The 12143-nt window shown below is 41.8% G+C and overlaps 1 protein-coding gene across 3 annotated transcripts in view; it reads right to left on the bottom strand.

Annotated features, from left to right (window-relative positions):
- Window positions 1-11580, bottom strand: part of CABCOCO1 (ciliary associated calcium binding coiled-coil 1) — a 65102-nt gene extending 53522 nt beyond the window's left edge. The window contains exon 1 of one of the 3 annotated variants that reach the window (XM_064145187.1): window positions 11451-11580. Coding sequence is in view for 1 of the 3 variants with exons in the window: in XM_064145186.1 (XP_064001256.1) it covers window positions 2784-2800 (17 nt within the window). In the remaining 2 variants the exon portion in view is untranslated. Of the gene's footprint in view, window positions 1-2783; window positions 2889-11115; window positions 11135-11450 lie in introns of those variants that run through there. The other 2 variants (XM_064145188.1, XM_064145186.1) reach the window with 2 other exon arrangements.
- Window positions 11581-12143: the final 563 nt, after the last annotated feature.

Here is a 12143-nt window from a genome sequence, read left to right as displayed (position 1 = left end):
AAAAGATCAGGTTAGTGAAACAGCAAAAACAAGAACACTAAAAAACCCGAAGAGAAATACACTGAAAATCTCAGATAGAAATCAGACTTTCTTCAGGAAGGACTTTGCAGGGTAAAATGGAAAACTTTCTACTACCACTTTTTTTCATTCTGATTAAGTCAGTTTAACTTTACTAAAAAGATTTCGCTTCTCTTTTGAGATTATTTTTCATGTAGTCTCTGAAAAACAACAAATTACATTTGAAAATTAATGTAAATAACATAATATAAAATCACTGGGTGTACCTAAAATATTTAGAAGTCTAAATTTCACTTTCATAATAGTCAAGACATTTAAGAAGAGCCTCATCTTATTTTACTAGGAGACTGTGGAAATTTTTCCACTTATTTAACTTGAAAAATTAATGAAAAAATAAACTCCTTTGTAGGAGACCATGCTGTTGCTGACACATTTATGTCTGCTCTATCCAAACACAGAATTAGTTACATCTTGTAGAATAATTGTGCACTTTTTTCCACATGAAGAGAAGGGAGCAGGTCTAAGACTGCAGTGTGAAGTTCTTCCAGCAGAACTGCAGCCACATCTCAAACAGTTACATTTTACATAGAGCAGTTCTTGGCTCCTTAACTACACCTGATGATATGTGTGTCAGTTGTGATCAGTTCCCAGTTCCCTGTAAAGAGGCAGTCTTTCCTCCTCAATTCATTTTCATTCCATCCTTAGAACAGCACTAATCTCAGACCCACTGACAGGCAACCATTATTTTTTCCAATTGGGTTTCAAGAAGCCAGTAGAGATACACTGTCAGATAAGATGAGTTTCTATTTTTTTAATTAAGGTCACAACAGCTAACAAAGTAAAGCACATAATCTGATTTTGTTTAAAACATGTATTCCTTTGTTCTGCATGACAAATTTGTATGGCTGCACACATGCAAGCCGGTTAAAAACACTTAACTGTGGACTGAAATAGAAGTGGACCCTGGCCAGCTGAACTTTCCAAGGTTTGAAACAGTCCATATCCTCTCTTTCTGAAGCTTCTGCCAACTCAGTGTTTTCATAATCAGAGCTTCTCAGGGATTTAGATTTTCTCTGATGCTGCTAACAAACACCAGTACTCATCTTTTCAATATTCTGCAAGACATTTATAGATACAACAGTATCTACAAATGACTAGGAAATTATATGGAGCATTTAGATTTCTTCGCTACCCTGACTGCTATTTCTTCCTTCGCAGAAGGTGCTCCAGTCCTACAGCGATGGACAGCAGCAGAATCATAGAATCAACCAAGTTGGAAGAGACCTCCAAGATCATCTAGTCCAACCTATCACCCAGCCGTATCCAATCAACTAGACCATGGCACTAAGTGCCTCATCCAGTCTTTTCTTGAAGACCCCCAGGGACGGTGCCTCCACCACCTCCCTGGGCAGCCCATTCCAATGGGAAATCACTCTCTCTGTGAAGAACTTCTTCCTAACATCCATGATAGATAGGAATGCAGAATATCAAAGTTCTCACATTGAATCAGATCTGCTCTGATTTTCTAACCTTAGCTGTGGCCTTCAAACTGCTCTTTTGTGTAGACATCATGCACTGTAGTAAACTAACAAAATTTCAACTGCATAGAGCACATAAAATACCCTGGATCTGTCCTCTCTTAAGTCAAATGCAGTATGTACTTTAGGTTCCACTTGGACAGTGTATATACATAAAAAACGTGATCAGTCCTGAGAGTAAGAAGAAACATACGATCTTTCAGTGCTTTTCCTAGTAATCTTAATGAGAAAGTTTCACAATAAATTGCATCATTAAGCACATTTTAGTCTCTAGTGAGCTGTATGCTTCAGTCTCCTCTAAAATAAGAGGCCTATTGTGTAAGAGAAAACAGTAAATGAAAGAATTTGTTTTATTATTATTTGATGGGAACAAATTTTCTTCCCAGCTCTCTTGAAAAAAAAAATCACAGCAAGAACTCTTTTTTTTTTCTCAGAACAGTAGAACAAAGAAGAGGAATAGAATATATTTCAGGAACAATATTTTAATATTTGTTAAACTGTTTCTCTATTCAGAGGGATAAGGCTGAATTTTTTATTCCCTTCCTCCAAAACTAGTTCAGTGGACCAGCCCCTTGGCTTTCAACTCATGAAGAATTTGCTGACAGACAAAAGTATTTCTAAAAAAATCTGGGCACTTCTGAAAAATGCCACCCTTAAAATAAAGCCCAGAGTCTCAAGCTGAACTCCTTGCCTCCTACATTTAGCTGCTATTAAGCACTAATAACAAAGTAGACTGTTGCAACAAGGAAGACAAGATGGCTTTACACAGGAAGTTTTTGGCTGGCTCCTATTTCCCCAGTGCACCATAATGGCTACCTACTGATACCTTCTTCATGTTACAGTACAAAATCTTAAATATTTTAGCAAAGAAGTTACTGAGTGAGGCTTAAATTAAAGCTCAGTATTGGCTTGTTCTTATCTACACCTTAGTATTTAATTTACAGTGTATTTCTACAACTGTAAACTAAAACTCACCTTGATGTGAAATACCAGCGGGGAAAAAAAAAGGAGCCAAAGAAAAATCAAGATATATAGGAAATGCAGTAAACCAAAATGGATCTGAGATCAACAGCATTTCTTTCTAGCTTTCATTAATCATATTACACACCAATGATTTAACTGAGCAATTAAAGACTAATGACATCATCACCACAAAAGAAATCTAAAAGCCTATAATTTTTATTTCATTATTACATTGGCTCTAGCATTGTTACCATAGCCACTTACTTTTGAACTCCTTCCATATTTTCTTCTGCCAAAGCAGTAATTTGGGAAAGAGAAATAAATGCCTGATTGAAAATCTTCTTCCCACCTATGGTAGTCTGATCTCCATCTTCTTCCTACACACAGATATGTATATAGGAATATAATATTTATTGCATTTCCTAAGTTATCTAAATAACAATTTTGAGGAGGTAAGCTGAATTAATCCCTTGCAAATGCCAAAAATGTAACACAGCTATAATTACATGGCAACACAATACCCTAACACATTTTCACTAGAGAAAACCTAGGCAGATACGTGGAAAATAGTATTTTTGTCTTAAATTCATGTGGGAACACAAGTGACATATCACATGAAGCACAAGACTACATTAACTTGCAAGTAAAAACAATAGAAATGCAAAGATGCAAAAAGAAACTCCGCCATGAATCTAGATTTCACCAAGACGATGCTAAATTGCACAGTAATTAAATTTTAAAATCAGTTTCTGCTTCAGATATTATGAGCACAGTAATGTGTATGTACATTATTTGCTCTTCACCCTGTAATTGATTGCACCTCCAAATTCATTGTACTGGCTCCTCCTCTAACCAAAAAAAAAAAGTGCAAGATGTTTGCTACAACAAAATAATACACATACAAGGACCTGACAGTACTGTTTCAGAGGTCAGTGTGTTTGTTATATAGACAGCAATTCCTCAAAGAAAACACAAAGGTGTACTTATTACAGGGAATAACAAACTGAAGATGAACCAGCAATGCAATGGACTTAAAAAAAAGTGCCACTAAACAAAAACATTTGGCCAGAGGTTGATTTTATTAAGAAATTAATAGGGAAAAAAACACACTGTTTTACAGTAAAGTATGCAGGTGACAAAGTGAGATGTCAAAGCACATTCTAAAATGTGACATGAGGCAGTCTCTTTGCAGAGGTACAAGGGACAATAGTCATAGAACAGAATGTTTCAGTTGGAAGGCATCTACAATACCTTACCATGGGACAGCATAAGGAAAAGTATGTCATTAATAGCATTAAGAATAGGTTACCCAGAAAGGTGCAAGAATCTCCATACTTGCACGTTTTGAAGACTCAACTGGACAAAGTCCAGGTCTGCATTCAGTGTTGGCCTAGCCCTGAACAGACAGCTGAACCAGCTCATGCCCCAAAAGTCCCTTTCAGCCTCATGACTGGGTCTAATTAGCCTGACCTGCCCCTGCACCAGGACACAAAACCTCAATCATAATTTACTTGTATCCCATACTCTATGTCTGTGGGACTTGGGCTGTACAGAAGTGCGGCAAGGCAAAACTTGCAGAATTATGTGTCTAGCTTGCCTGGGGAGAGAGAAAAGTGGAAGGTTGCCTAACATGAGCTCTTTTTTAGCCTGAACAGTATTGTTCTGGGCTAATAATCAACTAACTCCAGTACTGGTCACGGAAAGCCCCCAAATAAAGCTACACTACTCCCCCTGCTGCTACCAAACCGCAAGACATATGTAAAACTCGACTAGCTGAATTACAGCCTTCAAGACTGTGAACAACAAAGAACTTTTAGTGGACAGACTAGAGATTTTCTTCTCTAATTAAGTACTTAAATACTAGACTACCTTCAAATGTACTTTAACACGCAAAAATCACTGTTTCCAACCACAAAGACGTTAGTCTTTGATAGATAAAATGTCTTAGCAGAACAAGAGGAATAAAGTAAACAAAGGCTTCCTTCACATAGTTAGGAGCATGACATCAGTTTTATTAGCAATAATTCATGCAGTATAAAAAAAAAAGTATTCCTACAGTCAGTAATGTTAATTGAAGTGGCATGCCCTAGTTAGGAAAAAAAAAATAACATGCTAATATTACACAATTATTGAAATATAATTTTAATAATTAGGGAAAAAATGCTTCCCTGAAGTAGAAATACATTGAACAAAAGATCCTATAGAATTAGTGAGAGCTGAATTAAATGAATTAACTAATACTAGTGTTTTGGAAATGGAATGAATGCTTCATCTCTCTCTCACATAGGATACTTCACTATGTATTGTTGCACTGTTATATAAATGACATATTATCTGTCAGTCAACACTTTGCTGACGATACTGCTTAATAAAAAATGTTAACATTTTACAGGTATCACCCCAGATGGACTTAACCAGTATAGCATAAGGAACTTAGCACTGCTTCAGAAAGAAAAATGTGAGAAAGCCTAAGGCATAGTGGTTTTGTTCTGATAAACTACCTGCATGACATAGGAGTAGCCCTGTAAACAGGGGTGCATCAAAAGACCTTTTTCTCCCTTTCCCTCCCACTTTTTACATCTCATCCTAAGGAACAGGTTAGTAAGCAAAAAGTTGAAATTCTGGAAAGCAATTTTTACCTGAACTCTCTAAGATCTTATCCAAAGTAATTTCTTGCTGCTTCTTAGAATCATAGAAGCAACCAGGTTGGAAGAGACCTCCAAGATCACCCAGTCCAACCTATCACCCAGCCCTAGCCAGTCAACTACACCATGGCACTAGGTGCCTCATCCAGTCTTTTCTTGAACACCTCCAGGGATGGTGACTCCACCACCTCCCTGGGCAGCCCATTCCAATGGCAAATCAGTATCTCTGTGAAGAACTTCCTCCTAACATCCAGCCTAGACTTCCCCCGGCACAACTTGAGACTGTGTCCCCTTGTTCTATTGGTGGTTGCCTGGGAGAAGAGACCAACCCCCACCTGGCTACAGCCTCCCTTCAGGTAGTTGTAGACAGCAATGAGGTCCCCCCTGAGCCTCCTCTTCTCCAGGCTAAACAACCCCAGCTCCCTCAGCCTCTCCTCATAGGGTTTGTGTTCCACGCCTTTCACCAGTTTTGTCACCCTTCTCTGGACACGTTCCAGCACCTCAACATCTCTCTTGAATTGAGGAGCTCAGAACTAGACACAGTACTCAAGGTGTGGCCTGAGCAGTGTTGAGTACAAGGGAAGAATAACCTCCCCCATCCTACTGGCTACACTCTTCCTGATACAGGCCAGGATGCCACTGGCTCTCTTGGCCACCTGGGCACACTGCTGGCTCATCTTCAGCTTACTACCTACCAGTACCCAGAGGTCCAGGCAATATCCATCATGTCAGAAAAAGTTTGTCCAAAAAGGAATTTTCTCCTGCCTCCAGCATTGCCACAGTATGAAACTTTCTAACTTGTGTTGAATCAACAGACCCAGCACTTAACAGGCTGGTGGCTACAGGCTCATCTCGTTCTCTGAATTACGAACAGCAAGAAGAACCTCTGGAAAAACATGCTGAAGTCTTAGTATGCAATGTTGTATTACAGCAATATTTGTGCTATACAAGATTATTTGTGCTATATAAGATGACAAAAATTAATTTAAAAATAACTCCAAGTGCCTTACACTTAGTCACCTATAATCTCAACACATTTAAAGGGCCACTTCTGGTATCCCCATCATAAGAACGACACAAAGATGTTGGAGCGAGTCCAGAGGAAAGCCACAGGTGATCCAAGGGGTGGAACATCTCTGCTATGAGGATCATTAAGACTCCAGGGGGACCTCAGAGCTGCCTTCCAATACCTGAAGGGATCCTACAGGAAGGATTCGGAGGGACTTTACATAAGGGTGTCCCACAACAGGACAAGGGAGAATTGTCTGAAGCTGAGGAAGAGTAAGTTTAGACTGGATCTCAGGAAGAAGTTCTACAGTATGAGAGTAATGAGACACTGGAATAGGCTGCCCAGGAAGGATGTGGACGTGTCCTCCCTAAGGGTGTCGAAAGCCAGGTTGGATGAGGCCTTGAGCAGCCAAGTTTAGTTGAAAGTCATTGCTCCCCATGGTGTGGAGGTTGGACCAGATGATCTCTAAGGGTCCCTTCCAACCTAAGCCATTTTACAATTCTTCAACCAACAGAAGTTTGCAGTTCAAACTTCAGAGATACTCAAGGTCTTGTAACTCAGTATGCAGATTCTTATCTGTAATCTACCCCTCAAAATCCCACAATTTACATGGCAAAGTAAATTCTTCTCATTTCACCATTTCAACACCCCGCTGGTATTCCCAGTTGCAACATACCCCCACCAATGCAGTCCTATATTTGCTACTACTCATTATAAAGATGGACTTGTGGCCTACTACCAACTAGAACAAGCACAGAATATTAGATAATAAGAAATACTGATGAGGAACTGTGAGAGAATGTACATAGTTTAGAAAAATAATTTTTAAAGTTATCAGTGTTTCTGTAAGTTAAAATAGTAGTGAAGGTCCATGATTGTGGTAGGTTGGGCAGAACCTCCACACATACAACTTAAATGTTTTAATTATTTTGACTGAATACTGTTTTGTCTTTCAATTGTTGCCTTCAGCCAGCACTGGAAGTTCAAAGAGAAGTTATTTTCTATACATGTGCACTGATGTCCAAGAATTTAACGTTCATCTTACTGTTAACTGTAGTGACTAAGGTAATCTAAGGCTAGTTAATTCTGGCAACAATATCCTTATGTGCTGGGGAAAAAAAACATCTAATCCTACCAATACACACTCTCAGCAGTAGACTTAACCTATTCTAATATAGGCTAGAGTGTTACTTGTTACTGTGTTGGGTTTTTTTCCCTTCACAAAAATCTTTAGCTGTTTCGAATGTATAAAATATCTCTGGTTGTCCAATAAGTTATTCCAAATGCTTTGGGCACCCATTGTCAACAACATGCAATCAAAAGACCAAACCAGATATTCTAAGCCAAAAGAGTAAGATCTTCCTTCAACCTCCTGGCCAGTGTTCACAAACCACCATGAAGTAGAAAATATTAGCAGAAGAGTGATGCAGTTAAATACCAAATTACAAAAAACCCTCTCTGTTTGAATCACAGAATGCACTGGGTTGGAAGGCATCTCTAGGTAACATATACTCCAACTCCCCTGCAATAAGCAGGGACATCCCCAGCGAGATCAGGTTGCTCAGAGGCCCATCAAGCCTGACCTTGAATGTCTTCAGGGGTGGAGCCTCAACCATCTCCCTGGGCAACATCTTCCAGTATTCTACCACCCTCATAGTAAAGAATGTCTTCCTAATGTCCAATATAAACCATTCTCCAGGTTACAACCATTGGCTCTTGTCCTATTGCTCCAGGCCTTTCCACCCCCAGCTTTCTTGTTGGCCCCCCTCAAGTCTTGGAAGGCCACTATTAGGTGTCCTTGGGGCTGTCTTTTCTCCAGGCTGAGCAGCCCCAATTCTATCAGCCCATCTTCACAGGAAAGGTGTTCCAGGCCCCTGATCACATTTGTGGCCCTCCCCTGGACCTGCTCCATAACATCCATGTCCTTCTTGTGTTAGGGGTCCCATAGCTGGATGCAGTACTCCAGGTGAAGGTATCACCACAGCAGTGACAGAATCACTTCACTCAATCCGCTGGCCACACTTCTTTTGATGCAGCTCAGGATGCCATTGGCTTTCTGGGCTGCAAGTGCACATTGCCTGCTTATGTCCAGCAATACAACTAGGCCTTTTCCATAGGGCTGTTCTCTATCACATTCTGCCCCAGCCTGTATTGATAATGGGTATTGTTCAGGCACAGGTGCAGGTCCCTGCACTTGGCCTTGTAAGGGTCATCTGGGTCCATTTTTCTAGCTTGGCCAGGTTCCTATGGATGACATCCCATCCCACTGGCATATCAGCCACCCCACTCTGATTGGCATCATCTGCAAACTTGCTGAGGGTGCCTTGATCCTAACATCTGTATCACTGATGAAGATATTAAATAACTGTGGTGTCCCAGTACAGACCCCTAAGGGACACCACGTCTCACCAATCTCCATCTAGACATCAAGACCTCTGGATGCAACTGTCCAGCCAATGTCTTATTCACTGAACAGTGAGAGGAAGGGATTGTGTGCCACCTGAGCACACTGCTGGCTCATGTTCAGCTTGCCCATCCAGCAGCACCCTCAGATCCTTTTCCACCAGCCTGCTTTCCCGCCACTCTTTCCAACACCTATAGTGTTGCTTGGGGTTATTCTGATCAAAGTGCAGGACCTGACACTTGGTCTTGTTAAACATCATTCTGCTAACCTCAGCCCATCAATTTAACCTATCCAGATGTCTCTGCAGTGCCTTCCTACCCTCAAGCAGACTAACACTCAATTCAACAATACAGTATTATTATTTGCATTTAACAGCACAACACCATGCTTTACAAAATCACAGCATTCAGAAATATATTCACAAATGAATAGCTTACTAGCATTCTTCAACTATAGCAAACAGTATAAGGAACCCAAGACCCTCCTTTTCCTTACTTCATCAGGAAGATTAGACTGGACTAAACTTTGCTGCCACAGCCAGCTAGTTTTCAGTATCTGAGCTAGTTCATTTAAAGCTAGCCCAGCTACGTCTGTCTAAGCAATACTGCTGACAGCAGTACAGATGTATCCTGAAAGTGCATTGTGCATCAGTTACAACTTTAATCAAAATGAAAAAATAGGAGAAAAAATAAAATCACCAAACCAAAAGCAACAACCACACCAGCAACACAGGCTGTTATTTGTATTATTATACACATTTCGTTATCAAGCTGTCAAATACTTCAGCAGAAACAGAAAATCTTGAAGCTGTCTACATAAATAGTTAAGTGAGAAACAGAAATGCATTCGCTGGTCCCAGTTGTTTTTAAAAAGCTTCACTTGTCCACTACCACAATGGGAACTTAAAACCCAACAGTTCCTATTTTTAGTCATAATGTTTCTTCGGTTGTCAAATAAATGAAGAAATAAAAATAGTAACACTAATTTCAACTACATTCAAAGGCAAAATATGCAGATATGCCAAATGTAGAAGATAAAAACTGATATGGAAGAAAAGCTTTTTCAGGGGACCCTCATACACAACAGATGCTGATAGTGTGCTTTTAAAAATAAAATGGGTTTCAAAAATCTCAGTCCAAACAGTAAGATTTATGGATGACCAAATGTATTATGACATTAAACTTCACTGATGTTTTCACAGCTGCAGAGTACTTATTGGAAGAAATGGTGTTAAAAATAAAGCAGCTATGATCAAGATTTAGATTTTTTTTAATGTTGTTTGCTGAAGGTAATTACAAGTCAGAACAAGTAGAAAAATATTTAAAACAAAAGAATTGTTTCAAGAGCTAAGAAAAAGTCTATCAAAAATAGTGGCAAAATATAGTGTTCCCTACAGATTACATATGCAAAGCCAACTTCAGCCAAAAGTGGAGACTGGATCATTTACAAAAAAGCACAATTCCACAGAGTTTACAGTAAAAATAAATCATGAAGGATAGTAGCAAATAACACAAAGGTTACTTCTTGTGCACAGATTACATAAGGAACAGAAAATACGTTGGAAAAAAAAATGTCCATCGAATTCCTCTAAAGACTCCTTTTACAAAGCCATGAAGTAAAACTGACACAAATTTCACTGGTACATTTCAAAGGGATGTACAGTGTATTTTTGACAGCCTGTCGTTTCCCATACAGCACACCTTGTATCCTTTCACTGTGATCTGACTGCATCACCCCAGTGTTACGCTGTTCCAACTGCCAAAATATTTACAGAGAATACAGTGGGAAATGCATCTATTTTTCAGAAAGCATTAGAATATGCAATAACACACTTGATGTATTTATTTAAGGAATGTAAATGTTCACCTTTGGTACCAACAGTCACTTGGGTAGCTTTGCACCAACAGATGCAACCCTTACGCTGGCTGACAGTGGTTTTTCACTTCCAAAACAGTCACGGTACCTCTCAAAATAGTCTAACCCATTTAAGACTACAAAGCATTTCAACCAGGAGAAAATTACCTCGTAGTAGCTACAACTACATGGAGAGGCATCGTGTCTGAGGTGACACACCTCATATTTTGGGGGGGAAGAGTAAATTAAATAGTATTTCTCTCGAAGTACAGCCTGTCAGAAATCAAAATGAACTGAAATGCACAAAACACAGCAAACCAACCAAACCAACCAACCAAACCAGAACCCCAAACCCAAAACACCAATAACAGGGAGGAGGCCAAGCCAAGGACAAAGGTCAAGCATTAAAAAGAACGATGCGGACTTGCAAAATCCTCTGGAGCACTCTGGCTACCTAAAGCAATGAGAAGTGAGAAACACAACCGTGATGGTGCTGGGCACATCCACATCCTAAGTGTTCTTTGGAGGAAAAATGCGTGCCTTTTGCTCAACAGTTAAACATCAGGACACTTCTACCGCCATGAAAAAGCCAAGACATAGCCACAAGCTTAAAAACGCGAGGCCACAAGCGACAGAACACTGCCGAGCGCGGCGGCAGGCGGGGAAGCAGGGTGAGACTCTCACCGGCTGCCGCTCAGGGGCCAGGCCAGGCGCGGGAAGGCAGCGGCCGGGCCTGTGCTGCCGAGACCTCCGCTCGTTTCTTCCCGCTCTCCTGCGGACGCAGCGGTCGCAGGTATCTGTACCCGCCCTGCATTTCGAGCACTCCACGCTTTTTACCTTCGCTGGAGCTTAACAAACGTACAAATACAAACCCTAACGTTAAAAGAAGGGGCGAGAAGGCGCTGAGGAACGGCCACCAGTAAGGCGCAGGCAGCGCAGCCCGCCAGGCTAAGCCAGCACCAGTGAAAGGCAGGCGACACCCCGAGCACGCCGCGCAGAGCCGCCGCGGAGGGGAGTACCTGCCCTGGAGCCGCCATGTCGCCTGAGGCTCGGCGTTGTCGTCGCCTAGGGAACGGAGGCGGGACCCGGCCTCTCGCTCCTGCGCCCGGGGTCCTACCGCCTGCGCTCGCCCTGCCCGGGCGCCATCTTGGCTCCTCGGGGCCCTCACCTGGGCGGTGTCCCATAGGCTTGCGGGGACTGAGAGTGGCCTCTGTCCTCCGCAGCGCTGTCACAACAGCCGTGGCTCGGGCGCAGGGAGACGGTGGGCTTCTATGGCAGGTGCCTTCAGAGTAGCCCAGCATTGTCCATGGGCTCGGAGCAGGCTGGCCGAAGGCGCACCCGGGAAGGAACCTGCATGGGGAAGAATACATCTGCTAATGGCTCCACTTGGCCCTGTCCGTTCTTGCAGCAGGTCTATACAGTCACTGGCACACAGAGTGAACTGTATGATCTGCACCGTGCACACAGCAAACATCACAGGTGGAGTTTGTGTGGAGGGCACAGGAGTGTAAGGACATGGTTTGCTGAAATTCGGTGCCACAGAGTCTGTGAGAGGACGAGTTCTGTGAGGAGGTGGCAGAGGAGGCCTGAGGTCTTTCTTCCTCCCAAGGGCCATGCCACTTCAGAGCCACTGCCCTTGGCTGCCTTCCCAGCCCAGTGACCACCGCCTCAAGGCAATTCCTCAGGAACATCACACACCATGAGGCAATGTT

The sequence above is a fragment of the Pogoniulus pusillus genome, chromosome 6 (assembly GCF_015220805.1).
Source record: "Pogoniulus pusillus isolate bPogPus1 chromosome 6, bPogPus1.pri, whole genome shotgun sequence".
NCBI lineage: Eukaryota > Metazoa > Chordata > Aves > Piciformes > Lybiidae > Pogoniulus > Pogoniulus pusillus.
This window is presented reverse-complemented; position numbering and strand designations above follow the sequence as displayed.